The sequence below is a fragment of the Onychomys torridus genome, chromosome 3 (assembly GCF_903995425.1).
Source record: "Onychomys torridus chromosome 3, mOncTor1.1, whole genome shotgun sequence".
Taxonomy (NCBI): domain Eukaryota; kingdom Metazoa; phylum Chordata; class Mammalia; order Rodentia; family Cricetidae; genus Onychomys; species Onychomys torridus.
The window spans coordinates 4556237-4579963 of NC_050445.1; the positions used below are offsets into that span (position 1 = coordinate 4556237).

General features: G+C 51.4%; 1 protein-coding gene across 1 annotated transcript; it reads left to right on the forward strand.

Moving 5' to 3' along the window:
• Positions 1–686: 686 nt before the first annotated feature.
• On the forward strand, positions 687–6425 carry En2 (engrailed homeobox 2). Its single transcript, XM_036180277.1, has 2 exons — positions 687–1967; positions 5172–6425. Exons 1-2 carry the CDS (start codon positions 1307–1309, stop codon positions 5486–5488), a joined length of 978 nt encoding a protein of 325 aa, XP_036036170.1. The 5' UTR covers positions 687–1306; the 3' UTR covers positions 5489–6425.
• The last annotated feature ends 17302 nt before the right edge of the window (positions 6426–23727 follow it).

Here is a 23727-nt window from a genome sequence, read left to right on the forward strand (position 1 = left end):
GTTACAAACCTCCCTTTGTATCTTGGTAGCTCATTTAATCTTATTTATGCATTTTTGTGCAAGGAATTGTGGGATCTCTCCCCACCGTAAACAATATAGGAATGTTAAAAATAACGATCTTCCAGCTCCTGTCCACTTAGGCATAGCAGTGACCTGGCGACACTGTCACAAGGTTCCTCAGTTTTCCGAGCCGAGAGGAGACCGGAGAAGTACGCACGAGCAGAGCGACGGATCTGGCTAGGTTACAGGCTCCCGCGCCCGGAGCCCTGAGCGCGGCCGCTTTAAGGGGGGGGGAGGGGCGGCGGCGGCGGGGGAGGGGCGGCAGGCGGTTCCTGTCACCGAGCTGCCGCCGGCGCGTCACGTGGATGCGCGGCGCGGCGGCCATTGGCCCGAGGCACGTGTCCAGGAGACCGGCCCGCGACGTCACTCGAGGGGGCTCTGTTAAAAATAAGAACAAAAATCCAGAGTGAAAGTGTCTCAGGTTGCGCTAAGTGGCCTGAAATTTCCCCGAGCCCGCGCGGAAGCCGAGGCGGCGAGGGCGCGCAGACCGGGAGGGAGCGCGGGAGGCCCAGTCCCGCCCGGCCTCCCGCCCCTCACCCATGCGGCTCTGGCCGCGGTACTGCGCGGGGCTCAGCGGGGGCGCAGCCGCTCGCCCGTGGGGCGCCCCGGCCCGCAGCGGGGCGGCGGCCTGGCGCGGGGAGCCCCGGGGCGGACGGAGCGCAGCGCGGGCCCGCGGGCCTCCATGTGCGTGTTGGCGGCGGCGGGCGCGCTGAGCGCTCGCGCCCCGCAGCCTCGAGGGCCGGCCGGGACAGGCGGGCGGCGACGGCCGAGAGGTGGAGGCTCGAGCGGGCCCTGGCGGCGCTGAGCACGGGGAGCGCGCTGCCTGCATGCGTGCAGCTCTGGCCCGCGGTGGCCGAGGCGGCGGCAGCGCCGGAGCCCGAGGCTGCTGGCCACCGAGAGGAGCGCGGAGCCGGGCAGACGTCCCAGGTTCCCGCTGGAGTGCGGTGACCGTCTAAAGCCGGGTGCGTCGCCGAGACCGGGACCTACCTCCTTTGAATCTCCCCGCGTCCTGGCCAGGCGGGAGACTCTGCTCATTTGCTAACGCACTTCGTGGATCCGAACGTGGCTCGGCTCGGAGCACGCCCGGCGACCTGTAGGACTCCAGCCCTGGCCGCGGCCACCGCTCGCGGCTTTGGAGGACTGCGCTGGGTGGGGGCTCGCGGGTGTCGGTGTGTGCCGCGGGCCGGCCGGAGGTTGCTTTTGGAGGAGGGCCGGTGGAAAGGTGGTTTGGGATTTTCTGTGAAGCATGGAGGAGAATGATTCCAAGCCCAGCGAGGCAGCGGCCGAGGCGCAGAGGCAGCCGGAATCCAGCCCTGGCGGCGGCTCCGGGGGCGGTAGCAGCCCCGGCGATTCAGACACCGGCCGCCGGCGGGCTCTGATGCTACCCGCGGTCCTGCAGGCGCCAGGCAACCACCAGCATCCGCACCGCATCACCAACTTTTTCATCGATAACATTCTGCGGCCTGAGTTCGGCCGCCGAAAGGACACGGGGACGTGCTGTGGCGGTGCGGGCGGAGTGAGAGGCGGCGAAGGCGGCGCTGGCGGTACAGAGGGTGGCGGCGGCGCAGGCGGAGCCGAACAGCTCCTGGGGGCCGGCGCCAGGGAATCCCGGCCGAACCCAGCGTGCGCACCCAGCGCCGGAGGGCCGCTCTCCGCCGGTGGCGGCGACTCTGCGGCTGACGGAGAAGGCGGCTCCAAGACACTTTCGCTGCACAGCGGTGCTAAAAAACCCAGCGACCCAGGGGCTTCCTTGGATGGAGCGCTCAAGGCCCGAGGCTTAGGCGGCGGTGACCTGTCGGTGAGCTCCGACTCGGACAGCTCTCAAGCCAGTGCCACCCTGGGCGCGCAGCCCATGCTCTGGCCGGCTTGGGTCTACTGCACGCGCTACTCTGACCGGCCTTCTTCAGGTGAGCCCGTGGGACCGGGTGTCCCAGCCCGATGAGGGGAGACCCGCGAGGCTGGGGAGGGCGCTTCCCGGGGAACTTACACAGAGGGAAAGAATCACATTTTCTCCTGAACAACACACACACACACACACAAAGGCGCACACTCCTCACCGACAGCGGCACTGTCTCGCCAATGCTGGACAGAGCAGCGGCCAGGCAGTTGCAAGCACGACTGGTTTTAGGACAGCAAAAGCAAGCAATCTCAATTTCTCTCTCTCTCTCTCTCTCTCTCTCTCTCTCTCTCTCTCTCTCTCTCTCTCTCTCTCTCTCTCTCTCTCTCTCCTCCACTTCCCCTTTTGTGGACATCCTCTCGATGCCCTTAATGTCCTGCCCACAGCAGTTCTTTAGTGGAAACAAGGGTAGCTGGAAGGTCCTCAGGAAGTGAGCACTGAGTCGGTCCCCTGCCCCCGCCCCCGCCAAGTCTGGAACCCGGAAACTCTCTGCCACCCTCAGGTCCAGAGTTCCTCCCAGAACCTGTTCTTCCCAGGCTGGGTGCTCTTCTCCACTCTTGGCCTAGGGTGACCACTGCAGAGGAGCAGAGGAAGGGCTGCAGGGAAGCAGTGAAGACAGACGCTTTTCTCCTTTGTCACTTTATTTGGCGAACTACAGAGTAGCATCACAGCATCCTGCCAGTAGGCAGCTTGGAGAATGTGCAGCCATCCCAGGGCCTCCATCCCCCTAGTAGAAAGAAGCTTCAAGGGTTTTATGATGCTGCCTAGAGTGAGAAAGAGGTAGCTTTCAGGGGTGGGTGGGGGGAGAGGAGGTTTGGGACATATTTTCTTCATTCATTTACAATTTTTAAGACCTCATAGAAACCACCAGCTACATTAGATGCGGGTCTGCGATTAGACGCGCCATTAGCAATAGGTTCCATTTCTCTGGAAGCTGAGTGAGGCCCCGCTAAGCTCTCCCCCCCCCCCATCCTCAGTTGTTTTACGGGTGTCCTTTACCTATGTACCTAGCAAGACTGGGTCGCTTTCCACTGCCTTCTTGAAGCATCCTGTGTGTTTCTGATGAAATCCAAATTTTTGCTGCTAGACCTGAAATTTGCTCCATTGTTCTCGCCTCCCTCCTTTGTTAATATTTAATTAACATATAGGCTCACAAAGCCGACTGGCCTTGAGTCGCGGTCGGCTTTGTGCGGCTGCAGAGCGCGAGTCCGTCCGCGCCAAGCCCTGGCGGCCCGCGGATCCTGCAGCATGGCCCGCGTGGCTCGTCTCGCAGTTTTCCTAGACTTAACGAAAGCCCTTCCCTGTAAGTAATATTTATTTTCTGGGCGTTTAAGAAAGAAAGGAGGGGCATATGGGACTTGCTGAGGTATGACTTCGTTTCCCTGAGTCCCCTAAGAGTTTGCCTTTTAAAAGAGAATTCATAGGAAGAGGAACCGAAAGTACGGTCTTAGGAGACGTTCTTTCTCTGAAATAAGAATTATCGGAGACTGGAGTGTGCGTTATAGAACACGAACCTCAGGGTGATGGAGGCTGGAACACAGAGACCTGGTTCTTCCCGGGGAGGGAACGAGGAGAGTCTGAGATCCGCTCCAGAAGTGGGAGGTCAGGGCTGAGTAGGCCAGGCCTCTTCCGTTCTCAGCCTCTTGTCCTAGTATCTTTGAGGGTCCCAGGGTTCGCCCATGGCCCTAGAAGTCTCACTGACCCGGTAAAAGCCAGGTCCAAGGGCGCCGAGCCCCGCTCCCTTGCCCTCAGCATGGATGCGAAGGTGACTGTGCGTGGCAGGTGTGTTTGACCAAGGATACACTCAAAACACCAGGAGTTGGACCTGCACCGCCCTGGATCTCCTCTAGTGCTCACAGACCCTTTTGGGTTTTCCCTCTGATGAGATCACCCAGATCCCATTTGGCTGGTGGTGAGGGGAGTCCTCACCGGCCCTGGCTCTGCCTGCTGCCCCTGATGCCTGCTGCCTGGGCACCACTCTGGACAGCGGGTGGAGGTACTACACAGCCGGTTCCCTTCGCTACCCCCGCCAACCCCGCAGCGCAGGGCAGAACGTTCAGTCCCTGGCCCTGAAGTGGGGGGGAGGGTCCGGCCCTCTCCAGCCTCTTCCGCTTCCAGCGGAAGGGGCCTCTGTGAAGGGACCGCAAAGCGCCTCGAAAGTTGATTCATGCTCCTTGCACAGAGGAAGAACCAGAAAGGCGGTCTCTGCTTCTAGCCGGTGGCCTGCTGGCCTTTCCTGCACCCTGTGAACCTTCTGACCCCGACAAAGAGAACCCTTATCCCAACACTCTTAACACTTTAGCCTTTCCCTGGGATGGCGAGGTCCTGGGACCTTACCACCCACCACACTGGCCTCAAACCCCGTAACTCCACAGGGAAAAGGGGTGGGACCAGTAGAGGAATCCTTTGTGAGGAAGCTGTACAAAGGGTCATTTTGTGTTCTTGCTCAAGGTCAGTGAAGTGGCCTGTTTCTGATGACACAGCCTCGGGTCTGGGGTGGGGGGTGAGAGGGCCAAGCCACCATGGTCAGCACCTGGGCAGGAACCAGGCCCCTCTCCTAGGCGGAAGGACTGAGGGGGAGATGCCAGAGGCTCAGGAAAGGATGTGGTGCTCCATTAGAGTCCTTCAAGGAAACAAAGAATTTGGGCTCACCCACCAGGCCACACAGAGGGGTCTCCGGTGATAGCTCAGCCCTGAACCCTCTTTGTGAACCTTACTGCCTTTGGCACCCTGTTAGAGGCTATGTAGGGAAGGGGACAGGATCCCCTCCCTGACTGACTAGGCTACGCTCTTCTCCAATCTTACCCCATCTCCTTTCTCCTCTCAACTACCCCATCCTCCTTGCTGGGACAGTCTTGGAAAGAGATGGAGGAAAACCAAACACTAACTAGGCCAGAAAGTTTTTAGTTGGGCATTCTTTCTTCAGTTACCTTTTATTAGGATCCCCTAGTTGGCTATAGGCCTTTTAGCTAAGTCTGCCAATCCATTTCATTTCTACTTCCGCCCCCCCCCCACTTTCCTTCAGGAGAGTGGGAGCATGCCCAGCCTCAAGTTTACCTTCCCCCGCCCCCCCAACCCACTGCTCAGCCTTGTGTGGCCTTAGGCGAGTAATTTTCCTCTGGAGTCTCTGGAACTTCTCAAGCTTGGTGGGGGGGGGGCTGCTGGTAAGCAGGTAGGCTCCAGCAACCAGTAATCTCTGCCCTCTCTCCTACAGGTCCCAGGTCCCGAAAACCAAAGAAGAAGAACCCGAACAAAGAGGACAAGCGGCCACGCACGGCCTTCACTGCAGAGCAGCTGCAGAGGCTCAAGGCTGAGTTTCAGACCAACAGGTACCTAACAGAGCAGCGGCGCCAGAGCCTGGCGCAGGAGCTCAGCCTCAACGAGTCTCAGATCAAGATCTGGTTCCAGAACAAGCGGGCCAAAATCAAGAAAGCCACAGGCAACAAGAACACTCTGGCAGTGCACCTCATGGCCCAGGGCCTGTACAACCACTCCACCACAGCCAAGGAGGGCAAGTCGGACAGCGAGTAGGCCAGCAAGCAGGGCGGCCGGCTGGGCCGCGTGAAACAATGCAATAATTTAAAAACCGTGAACAAAGGGCCAGTGTATAAAGATTATACCAGCATTATCTGTGAAAATCCCGTGTATTAGCTATGGTTCTACAATAATCTATGTACATATAATTTACAGGTGGTGTAAAATCCAAAATATCTGACTATAAAATATTTTTTGAGTTTTTTATGTTTAAGAGGTTATGCTAATTTTATGTTATTATTATTCTTTCTGCAAAGGGGGCTGTTTAGGGTTTCAGCTTTTTCTTTTTCTTTTTTCTTTTTTAATCCCTTAAGCTCCATTATGGGACATCGGACACTTTTTTTTTTTTTCGAAAGAAAAAAATTAAAACAACTTGCTAAAGTCCAAAGATTTTTATTGCTGCATTTCACAGGACTGTGAACCGAATAAATAGCTCCTATTTGGTCTGTGGTCTCTGCCGCTTGCTTCGTGCTGGCTTGGGAGCGCTGTAGGAAGTGCCAGCATGGTGATGGAGAGCTCTGGGCTTCCGTGGGGAGAGAGGACGCAGTTCTCTGGCTGAGGTCCGAGGAAGCCCACGCAGGCTCACAGCTCTCCAGGGCCTCTCCATGCTGCCTCCTACTGCCTCTCCTCCCAGCCACCTCAGAGGCCCGCGCTGGCCACCACCGTATGTCTGCTTCTGTGTCGCTGACCCCTGTCCTGCCCCAGCCCCGTAGGGACCTGCCAGCGCCAACTCTCCCACCTTGAACACTGTGGGCAGCGTTTGGGGTCTAGGAAGAGGGGGAATTGTGACCTGAAGGCTTGAAGGCTTCGCTGCTGCGGGGACAGCTAGCCCTGACCCAAAAGCTCTACTGAGATCGGCTTCGGGGCCTGGCAGAGCGAGTTGGTATGTCTTTCTTTCCTTTTTCCTCCTTTTTTCTTTCTTACTTATTTTTGAGTGGTGAATACATGTATGTGTACATACTCGTGTATGCATGTGCACGCACACCCCAGGCCTGTGTGAAGCTGGGGTTCTGGAACTTGCAGCTACCTTGACTCTCCAAGGAACTCGGAACCCTCCTGAATCTAGAGGAAGTGTGTAAATAATCATTTCTTATCACTTTTTGTCTTCTTTGTTTTGTTTTGTTTTTTAAAGAAAATATACATTTTATTTTTTTGAAGGTGTGGTACTGTGTAAATTAAATATATTCAATATATCCCTCACCAAGTACATATATATATATAAGCAAACACATTATATATAACTCCACACTGTCTTCTGTTTAGTGTATGGGAAAAGGTGTCCAAATGCCCACCTGGGGCCAGCACAGTGGCCCAGGGCTGTTCTCGGCTGAGCTGGGAGTCAAACTGCCTGCTGAGGACTGATGGTGGATTTCTCTCTTTGCCTTAAACCTCTTTATTTCACTGCGCCAATACTTTCACTTTGTACATATTAGTGCCAACCTTCTGAAAAGGAAGCTATAAAAACAAAAGTTGTAATTTAAAAGTCTGTGAACAACCATTTGCTGCTTGGGAATCGGTGAAACGACATGCCTTTTAGCAGGAAGCAAATCTGTCCTTTTTTAAGTTTATAAGATGTGCATTTTACAGTATCAAATATTTATAATCTTATGAGAAATGGATGAATGTTCCCTACTTACAACTGTGGTTATCAAAATTGTGAACATTCCCACCCGTGCATTTTTGTGTGTTTAAATTCTTGAAAGTTACATTAAATAAAAAGAAACGACTCTTTATTATAAAATGTTGGCAGTGGAAGGTAGACTTTTTCCATGCCTCTGTCTGAGCTCAGGAACTACCCTGAGGCCCTCTCCCCAGCATCCAGGTGCTGCACCTACCCTTGAAACAAGAGGAGATGGTTTCTTTTAAATACGGATCTTGGAATATCTAGCATGTAAGCACAGAACAGAGGAAGTGATTTCTGTCCCCGGTAGTCTCCCGGAGGAGTGAGTCAAAGCATGCTGCTTCCACTCACTGGAGTTTCTCCAGTATGGAAAATATAACAAACAGGTTTCCCCCACCCCTCCCCACTGGATGCATGCTAGATGCAAGCGCTCACTGCCAGCTGGGTGGGAGAACTTGTCCAGAAGATAAATGCTACTTCTGTTTTCCCCACCTCCAACCCCCAAAGCAAAGGACATCTCCTGCTGGATTGGGGGGTGGAGTGGGGGGGGGGTCTGGAGTGGCTGGCTCTGAGGCAGGGTGTTCTGTGTGGTTCACCAAGCCAAACTGCTGTGTTTCCAAACTTTCTTGGCTTGAAAGAAAGATGTTTTGTTTTGTTTTGTTTTCCCAGGAAGAGAAACTCAGTGTCAAGGATTGTTTGTTGCCAAGGGTGACCTTCTAGGCAGTTTCAGTAAGACACTGGCCACTGGGCCATCGGGGATTCCCAGGCAGATGCTGGACCACAGCTCCTGCCACTCAAGGGACCCTCAAGGAATAGAGTTGGGCCGACTGCGGGGGCACCAAAGTGAACAAGCCAGCCGGGGTCCCCATTTTCTACACAGCTCTGAGAGTTTAGCTTCAAAACACTGGCACAATTTATATTAATCTATTGGCCTCCCTCCTTTTTAATAAAAACATAGCAACATCCATCTATTTTCAAATCGTAACACTGTTGGGGAGGGTGTACAGCGTTGTGAAGTAATGAGCTCCAGGTCCCACAGGCAGCCAAGCAGACACCAGCCTGCCCATAATGCCAGGTTTTTGGATTTTTTTTTTTTTTAACTTTGTTTTGTCTGTGATAGGGGACTGAACTGGAAGGGCTTCAGATCCTTGGGTTACTGTTTGCTTTGGTCTGTTACTCTCTTCTTTTTCTTCAAATGCAAGTTACCAGAGATGGTGAGTCATGCTGAGCCTGAGCTGTGCCAGCTTGCTCTCTCACCTGGAAGAAGCCAAAAAACAAAAAACAAAACAAACAAAAACAAAAAACCAAAATAACAACAACAACAACAACAAAAAAAAAAAAACCAGTTCCCACCAGCCAGGAGGATAAGGCACCTTCATAGGTACTGCAGATCCCCAGATTCTGACCCGGCCTCTGCAGAGCTGTATGCTTTGGAGATGGACACCCAGTGAAGACACCGGAGCATCAGGGAGCTGGGCAACTCAGTTCTGGATAGAAAGTCACCCTGCAGGAGGTGGGAATCCCAAGTAGGAGAGGAAAGTTCTTTTGTGAAGAAATCCTTGCCTTTTGGATCTCAATCACTCTTGGTGTGTCCCAGCCTCACCCAAGCCAGCTCCTTCTACAGTTCTCCACAATCCACTGAAACAAGGGGAGAACCCCCGCAATTCAACCCATAGAGAGCTATGACCTGCAGGCCCCACGAGTTGGCCCCCAGCAATGGTGTTGACTGAAAAAGCCCAGCCTGACACTCATATGAGATGCTCTTGCTGACCTAGTTCTGGGGGCCTGCACTGTCGTCAGAACCCGGGGGTCAACTCCAGTGTGGACTTGGCTCCAGCTTCCTTTTAAGGAGGGGGAGGAAGGAGAGACCCTCAGTGACCCCCAACTTGATCTCACAGAGTTCCAATGCTGTGCTTTTTTTCTTTTTTCTTTTCTTTTTTCTTTTTCTTTTTTTTTTTTTTTTCTTTTTCTTGTGTGGACAGGACAAATGTAGGGGGACTCTGGCCGCCTGACACTGGTGGAGCTGGTGCATATCACAAATACCCAAGCCCCGTGTATGCGAACGTTCCTGTCTGCCTTGAGCTCAGGCTGGAAGATAGAGTTTTTGGCAGTCCTCTGCGAAAAGTCATTCTGTCCCCTGCTGGTTTAATATCCGACCTCTGTGGTCTCCTTTTGCCTAGGCCCTTCCCTTAGAGCCCCCAGGAGAGTCCCGGCTCCACCGAAAACTGCAGTCTGATAGAAGGAACCGCCTCACACTGAGAGGTTAATAAGGACTGACGCAGACACAGGGCCATGGCACCTCCCCTGAAGGCATGGATTGCGCCAGCGAGGCAGAAATCGCCCTCCCGAGACTGATCTACCCCCACCCCTGAGCTCCCTACTCGGGGCCTCGGGGCTGGAAACCCCTTCTTTGCGTCTTGGTTCCATCCCGGCGGAGGGCTAGCTGTATCTGGGCCTAGAAGTAGGGGAGTCAGGGAGCCACAGAGGGGTGCAGTCTTGGGTTCCTCGGACTCTAAGGCAGCGCCGGCGCGGCGGGGAGCGCTGGTGCGCGCATTTGCAAGCAAAGCCCATAACGCCTCCCAGTTGCACTACTGAAACCCAGAGTAGACCATGCCTGTTTTTTATTAATAATCTCAAATACCTCATTATGCTTATGCTGCCTGCCCATGGAAAAGAAAAGGGCATTCTTGAAATCGCCGGAAATGTAATAATATTCATTAAAGTCGTTCCTAATTATATGATTTAATCAAGCGTGGTGGGCCTGCGCTTTGCTCTCGCCTGCAAGAAAATCGAGGATGGTGTTACTATTGTTAGTGTTGGGATGGCCTCGTCCTGACCGCCAGTAAGACTTCCAGCTCTTCAGCGGAGGCCCAGTCCCCTCAGATGAATTTAGGGGCGCTCCCCTGAAGGCAGGGTTCCCCTGGAAAGACTGCCTAGTTGTGAGTATGAGGTAAGGTTGAGGCCTAGTCCCAAGCAAGGCCTAAACTACTCCTAGAGCTGGGCAGGATTTCTACCATCAGTGTTCCCGGGGGAACACTAGGGAGGCTTTCTGGGAAAATAGAACTTCGGGTCCCGCCCCCTCCAGGGCTGAGTCCCGCGCAGTGCCTGGAGCAGAAACAAAGAGTGAAGGAGAGAGATCTGCTTCCCGGCTGCCTTTTCACCCCCTCAGCCTGGAAGGCGTCCCAGAGAACCCTTTCCCCCGGCCCCCACCCCCAAGACACAGAGGAATGGGGAGCCGTGCCCGCGCCACTTGTCCTTTAGAGAGGGGGTTAGATGGGCAGCTCAGACAGGAAGGGCAGGGTCCCACCCAGCCTCGGATCCTCCGTGCCGGCTAGGAAAGGTGGCCCTGTTTGGTCACTGATGGCAGGACTGTCTGGGGGAAAGAAAAACAGGCCTGGCCGCTGCTTGCTGTTGGACTCATCTGTCCAGACGTAAAACTTGGCGGCGTGGTCCCAGCGCGCTGCCTGCGGAAGGGGCCGGCTTCGCTCCTTTCAGCTGGCGCGTTGGGGTTCTCGCCTCCCGCCAAGTCCTTTGTCTGGATGGGGGCTGTCAGGCTCCGTCATCGTGGCTTGCCCTCCTCCTTTCCCCAACCTCTACCCCCTCCACTAACTTCCTTTTCTCTTTTCTCTCCTCCTTGGATGGATAGTCAAAGGCCCCAGCTGCAGCACAAGGAGCGTCGGCCCCTCCTGTTGCGACTGCCCGCTTCCCCGCGGGTCGCTAGGACATCCATCGGTGCCAGGGTTTTGCTTCTGGGCTTCTCTAGACCAAAACTTGTCTCATAGTTTTGGGGAGCTTCGCTTTCCACTCTCAGCAACAGCAATACATCGAATTAAGGAAGCTGGAGTTCCATTATATTAGGGCATCAAGAGAAAGAGCACAATTACCTGCTCTTTGCAAAATTCTGCTCCTGCCAACACCCCACTGTTACTATGTGCTCCCCCGATTTTTTATTGCAGTAAAATGACAACATTCACCATCTTAACCAGTTTTCCGTGTATTGGTATATGTGGTAGTATTAAACACACTCGTAAATACCCACAATGCTGTGAAATTGTCACCACTGCCCATCTCCAGAATTCATTAAGAAAAAACAAAAAACAAAAACAAACAAACAAACAAAAAAAACCCTAAAAGGAACCAGTCCTTGCCTCTAGCTCCCCACTTTCCTTTCTCACCCTCTCCTTACCTTCAGTCTGTGCAGTCTGAGCACCTGGAAGGTCCAAGGGTAAGGCATTCCCTCATACCACAGTCTCTTGGTAGCTTCCAGGACTAAAACCTCCAGGTGAGAATTGGGACCCTCCAGTCACCCAAGTGAAATGATGGAGATGCTTACATGCTGGCATCTGTTCACTTAGGGAAAGACTGGAGCCTACAGAGAAACGTAAGGTTGAGCTGTGTTTCAGCCTGACCAGAGGCTTACAGTCTTGTCCAAGTGGCCTGGGGACTACTTGGTTCTGTGTTTTTTCACTCAAATACTTACCTCAAGTCCCTAGTGATTTGAGACAGGTGGTTCTATGGAAAGCACCAGAGTCTTGTTTGTTTATTTTGACTTTGTTGTTGCTTTTTGAAGTCAGGGACCAAGCATCAATTAATCAATCAATCTCTCTCTCTCTCTCTCTCTCTCTCTCTCTCTCTCTCTCTGTGTGTGTGTGTGTGTGTGTGTGTGTGTGTGTGTGTGTGTGTCTGCCACTGAGCTACACCCCTAGCCCCAAGTTTTGACAGCAGAGCCCTGTGTTCAAATCCCAGCTCTGCTATTTACATTCTGAGCTGGGGTGTGATAGACTCCCTGGGAGTGGAGTCATTCTTTTTCAAACAGAAAGAACATCTACCTAATGAGTTTCCTGGAAGGGCTTTTTGTGAGCTAATGAGCACAAAGGCCTGGCGCTGAATAGGCTCCTCGAGCCGAGCCGAGGCTTACCGGCTTACCCTCCTGGCTGCTGAGTCCTTAGGTTTGCTCACAGCTGTGCCCTCCTAGCACAGGGCCTCAGTGCTGTGGGCACCCACATTTTGGTTGCTTCTGCTAACCAGCATGGCATTTGTGCAGTTGTCTAGGCAAAAGGAGAGAGAGGATAGAAGATACAGTAACTAGGAGAGGCATATTTGAGGCAATCTGACCTACTCCACAGAACTCTCCCATACAGGGAGAGGGAGAGGGAGAGGAAAAGGGGAGGGACAGGGAGGAGGAAAAAAGGAGAGAAGAAAAAAGGAAAGAGAAGAAAAATCTACCTAGTCATAGAAAGTGGGGCAATGACAGGAAGTAAGGAAATATGGCAGGATTTCCTAGCACTTTCCAGAAATGCTGCTTCCCCGTGCTTCATGAAATTGCTATTTGTTTTCTTTGTTTTTGTAAAGTGCAAGCATAGACTCCCATCTCCAGTCAAGGGTGTGATTTATTTATTTTTGAGTCAGGGTCTCAGGTCTCCGGGCTGTCCTCACACTCCCTATATAGTTGATGATGACCTTGAACATTTGATCTTCTTGCCTCTGTTTCCCAGTGCTAGAATCTGGACCCCACATACAGGATGGAACCCAAGGCTTCATGAATGCTAGGTGAGCCGTGCCTCTTGAACTATACACTCCAACTCCAACTCGAGGGTTTCATTTTGTTCTGTATTGGTGATTGAACCAAGGACTTTTCCTAGTATACTAAGAATCTCCAACCACTTAGCACAGCCGACCTCCATTTCAGCACACACATCCCCACCACACACATTGGTCTTGACTTCAAATAGGTAAGGCATTCAGCCTGGGTTTCTATAGCAGGCATACAACTTTTCACACACCTTGTTTTCTGGTCCACATGTTACTTTCTGCCTCGGTTGCTTGGGGTGAGGTTGCTAATGAGGCCAACCTCTCCCCAAGCACAGAAAGGGGACTCTCCTATCCCCAGGCCCCAAACCAAGCTGCATGACTGAAGGTCACCACCAACCCTTGTTTGTGGGTGGTAGTCTGTGCACACACCTTGCATCAAGCCGCTCCGCCATGTGGCTCTTCCCACAAGAATGAATGGGCATCCTTATGATATGATGAGCTATTCAAAAGCGAAAGCTCTAACTAACCCTTTTCAATTAATTTATGTTCCTATAGCTAAAAGCATAACAGGCTTTGATTACATGCTAACTAGAATGAAGCATAATCCTGAGTTAATTATGTGGAGATAATTTTATAATTATATCATTCCGTTTAAGAAGCAACATGTTGTTAACTTCCAATTTTAACAGGAGTGACTATTCAAAAGAAAACAACTGTAAGCCTGCACCTGTCAGAAGACCTCTTGGGCTGTGCCTTGGCTAACAGTTAGCAGTGGTCACTTGTGAGAAAGAGAAAGTAGAAATCACTCCCTGGGGAATCACAGAAGAGGCTTGTCTAAGCAGAGTACTACCCAGCACTGCCCTTGCTTCTCCCCAGTGCTAACACCATCTCCATGTCTGTTCTTGGCAGCTTGGATGAACAAGTGATGCACAAAGGGCTGGTGAGTCCTGGGGGAATGCCAGGCCTTTGAGGCTCTCTGATGGGATATCAGTAGAGGATGAGCATGGACTGAAGGTCAGTGCCCAGGCACCCCAAAAGTGGTCCATTTCCATTTCTTGCAGAGAGTAGCTGGTACAAACTCTAAGGCCAGGCGTGATAGACACTCTTCCTTCGCCCTCCTTCCTACCCTGTGTTATCACCTTCCAGCCCTACTGGAAGAGGCTTCTGGTGGCCTTGGAGGAAGGTGACTGTATCAGGTGTCACTCTGGGGGTGATTTGGGGCTTCCTCTGATGACTGAGTAGCTTTTCTAAGCAGTTCTGAAGGATATGTGGTAGATTGGCACAATATGGTCAATGTGGTCACTTGTGAGTGAGAGACATTGGAAAACATTCTCTGGGAGATTTATGTTAGCTGAAGGTTTGTAGGAGGAAAGCCCAGTGCTAAGGTGTCCATCTTTGTTCCTATTCTGGGCAGCTCCCCAGGTCGAGAGAGAGAGAGAGAGAGAGAGAGAGAGAGAGAGAGAGATCCTGACTTAGTTGTAATGTTCAGATTTTTTTTTTTTCTTTTAAGGTGATCAAAAATCAGTTAGACTCAAGGAATTTTCCTTAGCTGACTGCACTTCCTAACTTCAGGGTAGTTGGAGGAGGGGGGAGAGCGCAACATGTGTGTGGAGAGCGACTTCTCTTATGCTGAGACAGGAATGTCACATGGAAATGGAAATAGCTTGTTGAGGAAAGAAGTAAAGCCAACATACAGGAGCCACAGGCCCAAGAACTCGTGCACCACGTCCCAAGGCCCTTATGCACGGTTCCAGAACGGACATAGCACCCACCTCCTGGGGTTGGTGGAAGTCACCACACACCCTTCCACGCAGGTAAGAACAGCCATAGAGCCAAAGCTAGAACCATTCACTGCTTTCCCTCCATGAAGATTTGCAGCTCCTCACCCCGTCCCCAAACCCTCCCTTCCCCCAACAGGGATATTTTCATTCGTACTTTTTAAAGAAATGCTTCCTGGTCAAACTTGAATATGCAATGAGGCGCTGGAGCTTTGTGGCGGAAATATAATTAAACTGGTGAAAGATGTAAAAGATGGAGAATGGGGATGACATCAGGCTGATTTCACACTTGGCAGTCGGATAGCTGGGCCCAAGCCGTTCTTGCCACGCAAGGCAGATCAAAGTGCCCTGCCACCACTAAAAAGGCAAAAGGAGACTTAAGTATGCTAATCCCCAGGACAAATATATTTTAATCTTGTTAGAATACAAGTTAATGCTGCAGTGCAGTGGCTGAACTTGGTTAGGCAGTAGAGACCCATTTTTATTTTAGCTATGAATAAGGTGGACCTCTTGGTTTTATTCATCAGTAATGAAAGTACATTTACAAAATGAACCCCTCTTTGGACTGTGTTACCCCCACTTCAAGCTTCCCTGGCCGTGGGCAGGGATTCTGGAGGCCCTGGATGGGTCTGGTCCTTAAATGGGATCACCTCTCCATAGTCTTTGGGCAGAGGGTCCTGACAGCTCAGCTCATTTGGTGGGAGAGACACAGGGAAACTCTGAAATTAATTAAAAGGTCCTCCTAAGCCATTTGTTTCCCTTTAGGCTTGTGGTTTGACAACCAGACCAGTTCCTTCTCTCAGCTCCCTCTCACTTTAATTTTTACAACGTCAATTTTCATTACTATTAATTATTTGCTGAGCTCCAATTGTATATTTGGTGTGGCCTGATTAGCACAAAGCTCTTAGGTTTAACCTCCCAGTGATGGTGAGTGTGAAGGTCTGTGTGTGTGTGTGTGTGTGTGTGTGTGTGTGTGTGTGTGAACTCTCAGTCACACACAAAGGGAAAAAAAAATCACCTATAATGCTCCCTTTGAAATACAGCCATGGGTAGACTACTGTACACAGACACAAATGTATCTGAACAGCTGCCTGTGAGCCGGAGTGTGTGTGAGAGAGCAGTGTGCTGGCACCCTGCGCAGCTGAGCTGTGAGGTCACAGAAGGTTAAACTGCCCTGCAGAACCTGCCCGCTGAATATTGCTGATGGCAGCCGTCTAAAAGGCAATTTCTGTCTCTCTGCTCCAGGGTGTGTTAGAATTCCATCCGCCTCAGGCAGAAACCTGGCTTCCCGGACTGGGAGCCTCTCCTCCCCACATCCCACAGCTGCTTGGGCCCCCGGCCATGTAGAGGGGCAGCAAAGCCAGGCACTCAGTCTCCAGGACCTGGTGTAAAGGGGCTGACGCGCTGCAGGGTGAGGTGTCTCCCTGACCTGTTCCAGGTGTGTACAAAGCACACAGGCCCAGAATGACCTAAACACAGCACTCGGTGGCAGAATTCCAAGTGCTCGGGAGGGAAACTGAAGGAAGAAGCTAAGTTATCAGCAAGCCGAGATTTGGAAGAGAAGCTCATAGTCCTGGTCCTCTCAATCCCCACCCCCACCCCCAACCCCTGCATCCTGTCACCTTTAAAGACACCTCAATGCTTTCTTCCTGTGTCTGCACAAGCCAGGATTTCCAGACACATTTTACATCCTTCTGATTGGTCTGCTGTTTGCTTGCAGTGCTGGGGTGGAAACCCAGAGCGGCACACATACTCACTCATTAAGTGCTGTATCACTGAGCTACAGCCCAGCCCTCCTTCTGTCCTAAAAAGTCATACTTCAAATGTACTGAGTTTCTGCTATGTGCTAGGGTGTTCATTCACTGGGACCCCTATAACAGTGCTACAGGCTATGGAACTTAAACACCAAGAATTCACCCCCTACGTCTGGAGGTGGAGGTCAGTCTCTCTTCCTGTCCTCTGCTGTTGCTGGCAGTCATCTGTGTCCCTGGCCATGAGACTCACCGCTCTAGGCTATGTGTGACTCTGTGGCCACGTGGCCCTGTACCTAGTGGGTCTCCTTCATAGCAGGACACCTTCTTAGAAAACCAGTCATTTTGGATTTTTTTTTTTTTTTGGCCTGTTCTAATTTTGTATGACACACACTCCCCACTTAGTTTGATCACATCATTCACTATCCTCCCTTCCAAATAAAGTCATATTTTCAGGTTCATGAATGTGGGGGACAATATTCAGTCCAGGTAGCCAAGACCAACCACCTCCTAAAGATTATTCCCTTACCACTGTCTGTCCTTCCCGTCACCTCCCAGGGGGTGACTGAGCTGGGAGGAGGGGACTTGTTTGACAAGCCAATGTGCAGCTGTTTGCTGTGTGCTATTACTCTTAGACTATGTCTAGGGTGAAGGGGGAATTCAGTGTCACCAGTAACATGCTTGGGCCCAGCTGCACTGCATACATGTGTCCTACAAGAGACACTGTCCTGGATCCTCTCGAAGAACAACCAGTGCTCTTAACTGCTGAGCCATCTCTCCAGGCCCCATTTAGCATCTTTTTTTTTTTTTTTCATCTTCTAGGAATAATAAAAAAGTTGAGAGCCAAGGCAATGTAGTACTGTTCCTGTGTGCTTGTCCAGGTGGCTAGTTAAAATCTAGCCCATGTTAGGTTTGCCAAACTATGTCCTCATCCAAGGATGTTGTCCACCCCAAGGAAGAAATGCGCTCCTCTGCTCTGCACTAAAGTGCTGCCCACTTGCCAAGGTTTGTCCCAGCTGTGACTACCCAGAGGAGGAGACTTTCTCCAATTTGTACAAAACTATTCAGGATGCCAGAGAAGGAAGCTCAGAAGAGCAGGCAGAGAAGACACACGTTCTGCACTGAAGAGAAGTGAGGCCAGGGCCTTCTTGTTGAAGACAAAACCAAATCAAAAAACAGAGGTTGTGACTCGGGCTGGTTAAGAGCCTTTGCTGCTCTTGCAGAAGACCTGGGTTGGGTCCCAGCACCCACACCAAGGTGTTCCCGACCACCTATTATGCCAGCTTTAGCTCTATATCCCCTCTGGCCTCTGTGGGCACCTGCACTTAGGTGCACATACACACACACACACAGACACACACATGACCACGCACGTGTAATTTTTAAAAAGAAAGCTTAAACAGGCAGTGGTGGCTCACTCTTTTAATCCCAGCACTCAGAGGCAGGTGGATCTCTGTGAGTTCTAGGCCAGCCTGATCTGCAGAATGAGTTCCAGGATAGCCAGGGAGACACACAGAAAAACCCTGTCTCAAAAAACAACAACAAAATAAACCAACCAAACAAAAAGTTTAAAAAAGATATAAATGTCAACAGTTTATTATTAACAGAATTATTTTTACAGGAGTATATGTAAATATTTATAATAGTGTGTGTGTGTGTCTGTGTGTGTGTTTCCTCCTCTTATTCCCACCTCCCCCTTTTGAGATAAATCTCATTATGTAGCCCTGGCTGACCTGGAGCTTGCTATGTCGACCAGGTTGGCCTCAAACTAGGAGATCCTCCTGCCTCTGCCCCCTTAATGCTGGGATGAAAGCTATGTGCCACCATGCCCACTTTCTTCCTCCTTGATATTGTCTCACTATGATGCCCAAACTGACTTTGAACTTATGCTTTTCCTGTCTCAGCCTCCTGAGTGCTGCAATTACAAGGGTATGCCACCATGTCTAGTTATGTGTGTGTACATATTTACCTACACATATATGTGCATACTTCCTTTATAGTACTGAAGTACTATATGTGTGTGGGTATATGTACACACACACACACACACACACACACACACACACATACACACACACACATACACACATGCACGTGTACTCCCATATGCTCTTTATAGTAATAAAGTGCCATGTGTGTGAGTATATGTACACACACACACACACACACACACACACACACACACACAGAGAGAGAGAGAGAGAGAGAGAGAGGCATTCCCATATGCCCTTTATAGTACTAAGTGCTATAGAGCACTACTATCCTGTGAGGAAAGAAGCCACTGTCTTTGTTAGACTGGCTGCACTTACTTTCAAGAACCCATCAGGGTCATGCTTGTTCACTGTCAATGTTCTCACAGAGTGGGTGTGGGAAGACTCCGAGGACCCTCATCTGATCTTTCTGCCTCTCCTTTTTACCATGTGTACCATTCTGCCCTAACTGCACTTGCCTCAGAGTCTGGGTATCGGTGGGTGCTAGAGTATGTGTAGGGGACCGTAACAGAAGGGGGACTCCACTACACAGCCATGAGGAAGCCATCTTCCATGCTGATGCCCTTGTCCATCTACACTCCTGTTAGCAACCCCTCACCCACTCTGTAACTCCACTAACTGTCTTGGTTCCCCAGGGAGAGCTTGAGGGAACCCTGTTTTGGTTGGTTGTCTCCCCAGGGAAGGAATTCTAGAAACACAGGGACCAAGCCTGGAGCACACAGTTCGCATGGAGCTGTGCTCCAGCTCTGGAGCAGGTACCCCCACCCTCTTTACCTCCCCACAGGATGTTTAGTGAGACAACAGCTTTTCCTTCTTGGCTGTGGCCTTGCTCTGGCCAGGGTCCTGTGAGCTGACGTCCTGGCCTCACCTCTCTTCTGGTTTGCTTTCTGTTGCTGTGATAGAGACCATCCTTGGGGAGGAAAGGGGAATTTGGCTTACATGTCTGATTACAGTCCGTCATAGAGGGAAGTCAGGCTAGGAACCTGGAGGCAGAAACAGAAGCAGAAGCCAGGGAGGTGTGCTCCTCACGGTTTGCCCATCTTGCTTTCATATACATCCAGGACCACCTGCCCAGGAATGGCACCTCTCACAGTGGGCTGGGTCCACCACATCAATCACTTAATCAAGAAAACACCCCTGCAGACTTGCCTTCAGGCAATGAGATGGAGGCAATTCCTCAGCTGACATTCCCTTGTCCCAGGGTCCTGAGACAAGTTGACAAGAAACTAAGCAGCACCGTGTGTGTGTGTGTGTGTGTGTGTGTGTGTGTGTGTGTGTGTGTGTGTGTGTTGGTGACAAGTGTAGGCTAGAGAGGATGCTTGGGTGGCCCAGAACCAGGATAGTGACTGTGACACACCTGCCTGTTGACTGGTTACCTAATTCTCTACCTGCAGCTGTGGCAGCCACCTTTCTGCATGCTCAGCTCTGAGGGCATTGGGGTGCAGTGGGCCCTCCTTTAAAACTCATCTTTTGGTGCTTCTGGGATCTGGAGGGTTTGAAACGATCACATGACATGGCTGTTGCTGCCACGAACACACAACAGCTGTGGCTGCCTGTGTGAGACCTGAACACGTACAAGAAGCCATGCATGGAGGAGGGAGGCTGGATGGGAGTCAGAGGGAGATGAGCAAAGGTAATAGAGGCCAATGTGATAACAGTGACTTCATGTAAGTACGGAACTGACAAAAAAAAAAAATCGAAATACTAAAAATAACGAGACATGATCACCCCATGTGAGTTTCATGCTTGATATTTTGAATATTCTGATTTCTCCTTAAGTTTTGTCTCCTGATGTTGGACACAGTCAGGAGAAGCCCCTGGCTGGTTTCCCATCTCCTTTTCTGCTGTAGGCAATGGATTCTCTCAGGCTATTCTGTAGGTGAGAGGAGCTTGAGGCCGGGGCCTCAGCACTGCACTGCTGAGCAGGAGGTCAGAAAGATCCGAAATGCCAGGATCAGGACCCAGAGCTGTGTCCAGGATTCTTCTGGGTCACTTCAAGACAGGAAGGAGCTGTGCCTTACATGTGTCACCCACACTGAAGCTGTGAATTTCCTTTTTTTTTTTTTCTTTTTGAATCCCAGACATGAAATGTAGGTGAGGTCTCCTTGCCACTTTTATGACTGTCCCTGTTACACAAGGAGCCACCCATGCTGGGACAGTAATTCCTCACCTCACCGTAGCCTGTTCTAGGTCCCTTGGCATCATGCTTTCTCTTTTTTCTTCAGTGTATGGCTTTTTCTCCTCCAGTGAGGACTTCTGTGTCTGACATCTTCCCCAGTGAGGCTAGGTCAAAAGGCTTCGTACAGATGTGCTTTGTTCTGTGAATCTTACCTCAAACTGGCCCTCACCTAGGCACAGACCTGACAGGGAGGTGACTCCTGTCCTCCCTTGGTGCAGCTTTTTCTATCTAGTGATGACATCCCTGCATGGAACCAAGAATATGGGATGGTCTCTCTCCCTTCTGCCAGCCTAGCCCATCAACACACACTATGGACAGCCTCCTGTGATGTCAGTGAGTATGCATGGTGAGGCCCAACATGACTATGGCACCCAGAAATCCTTCCCAGGACATTCAGCCTCTAGAGCTCACATACAACTGCAGCATTTCCCTGAGGGTCAGGATTAGATACCTCACCAGTTATCTAAATACATCATCCCACAGATCTGCATGGAACATGTCACCCACAATGTGCTACCTGGAGCTGGTGCCCCAGTATGTCACCTCCCACCTGGTAGAAGAGGGTGATCTGAGATGTGAATTCACCCAGACACTTACCTCATCTAGGCCACACTAGGCTTCAGATTTGCTAGAAAAGGCCAACTACATCTGAGGAGCTATTTGGATGCTGTTGTCCAAGGTCTGGGCAAGAGGAGATAGTTGAGGCAGGACAGATTGCCAGCCAGCCAAGCCTTGTTGCTGCTCTCTGGGACATGGTCATGGATGAGCTGACCATTCACAGATGGACCTCGAGCATAGGTGATGTCTTGCCTGTGAGCAGGAAGCTTTGGGAAACCCCACCTTTTAGAGGCTTCTGGGGGCTTCTGAAACACCTGCTGGGACACAGAAAGCCCTCCCCAGAGCAGAGGGCTGGAAGGCAGGTTGAGAGTCCTCTTCTTGAGGGACAGACAGAAGGGACTCAGACAGATGACTCAGATGGGCCTTAAGGGCCCTGTCCTAGGGTGCTGTGGGCTGCACCCAGGCTAAGGAGTGAGGTCCATGGAGAACCAGTAAGCCAGACTCGGTACCCTCAATACTCCGTCTCTGAGTTGGTGGCCAGTTATGCAATGAGTTGGGTGGTGTGCAGACTGGCAACCCACCAGGAGCCTCTCAGTGGCTGGAGGCAGAGCCACTTCTTGCAGATTTCAGAAAAAGGCCACACAATGAAGCTGGTGGCTGTGTCTGACATGGCCCAAGTGGTTGACAATGACTGTCATACTGTCAGAGTCTCCGTTGTTGTTATGTGCCATCCCTGGAGCCCCCGTTCAATTTTGGAAGGAGTGAAGCCTCTGCCTCATGGCCAGCACTGGTGTTTGGACTCAACTTAGACAAAACCTTGCTGATCTGTGAAATTAGTCTAACCAGCACTTTACCCTCTGTGACCAGGCCTGGGACTTGCCTTGGCTTTAGGAAGTCAGTAACTATTTTGAGGCTGGCTCCCCCTTGCAAGCAGTATGCTTCCAAACACCGATCTTCCCTAAGCCTAAGCCTGCCTATAGGCTGGCTCTCCCTCTCCAGAAGCCCCTCCAGCTCTTACCCATACTTAAGGCCCCCAGACTCTCCTGTGCCCCAAATTATGATTGCTCAAAATTGGTCACATGGGCCTCCAGCACAGGATGCAGCCTGGAGGAGACCAGAGCCCCTACTCATTTACAAAATTCCCCTGGACAGATGCTGGCTCTGTTCCTGGTGTGCCCACCACTGAGGTTCAAGGACGAGTTATTGTCACTTAGCAAAGGTGCTTAGTGACCTTTACAAAACTAATTTCTTGGCTGTTGCTGTGAATTCCCAGGAGGTGTGTTCATATATCAGACTATCATCACTAAACCAAAGCTACTGTGGGAAGGACTGGGCATGGAGGAGAAGGGAGACACTTGCTCCCCGGTAAGATGCTGAATCTCTGAGTGGCAATGCACACATCTGTTTACCATCCTTCATGGCTCCCCAACTTGCCCAACTTGTGAGGCTGAGAGGGGCACTAGGGTCAGAATTGGAAGAATAGCTGTGTGACTCCAGGAACGTTCCTATCTGTGCCTGTTTTCCCATGTGTAAAACAGGAGGAGGATTCATGTCAGCAGTGTGTGGGGAGGGGGAGGGTGTAGGCAGAAGACAGCCTCAGATGACCTTGTTCAGACACATTCCTTTTTTAAAAAACAAGATTTTTCACTGGCCCCAAACTCAACAAGAGGACTAGTTTGGCTAGCTAATGGGCCCAAGGGTTGCCCCATCTCCACCTCCCCAGAGGGACGTGCCACATGCCCATCTTGGGCTCTGTGGGTTCTGGGGATTGAACTCTGGTCTTTGTGCTAGTTCAACATGTACTTTACCCACAGAGCCATCTTGCAGACCTCATTTTGCATTGCTATAGTGAATACTTGAGAAAAACAAGTTAAAGGAAGTGTTTATTTTGGCATGGTTTTGCAGGTCACCGTCCTGGCTCCACTGGTTCTGGAAAGGCATGAGCCACAGTCCTGGCTCCACTGCTTTTGGTAAGGCATGGGTCTCATAGCTCATGGTGCCAGACGTGTGTGGAAGGAGAGGCTACTTATTACTTCATGGCAGACAAGAAGCAGATTGTGGTAGGGGACATCCCTCCACCCACAGACCCTCCCTAAGCCACCTACTTCTTCTATCCAGGCCCCACTTCTGAGAGGTCCCAGAACTGCCCACAATAGCGTCACTAGCTGGAAAACAAGGCAACTACTCCATGAACCTGCACCTCATATCCAAACCAAAGCGAGAGCTTTCTATGTCAAGATATGGAAGGAGTGGCTACCCCCAGGTCTGGATCTCTGGGACTCCTGCTTGCTTACCTGCTTCAGAGATCTGCCTCCAAGCCAGGCTGGGACCCCTGCCTGGACCAGATCAGAAGCCAACTGCATCCAAAGACCCCTCCACCCCACCCCACCCCTTCTGTGCTCTTTTACCTGGGTCTTCTACTTCCCCTACTGGAGGTCATCTCGTGGGTCCTGACTGGTTCAGTGAATCCCTCCATTCCAGGTGGCAATGACTGTGACCTGTGGCTGTGTGCCTTGTGTTCACTGTTCCAAGAAAACACAAGAAGATCAGGACAAGCTCTGAGAAACTTGGGGCTTCTCACTGGCTTTGGGTTTGTGGATCACAGAGGCCTAGTCAACATAGGCACACTCATGAATACATCTCCGCAAAGCCAGCATGTGTCAGGAATGAGCCAGGGAAACTGTGACTTAGCCCAGACCTGTCCTGACCTCTCGTGATTCAGGCTTATAGTCTTGTGCAGCTGGGCATCATCAGAAAACCTGATTTCTCTGTGGAGACATGCAGTGGCACCTTCCATGTGCCAGCATGGTTGCAACTGGCCATGAG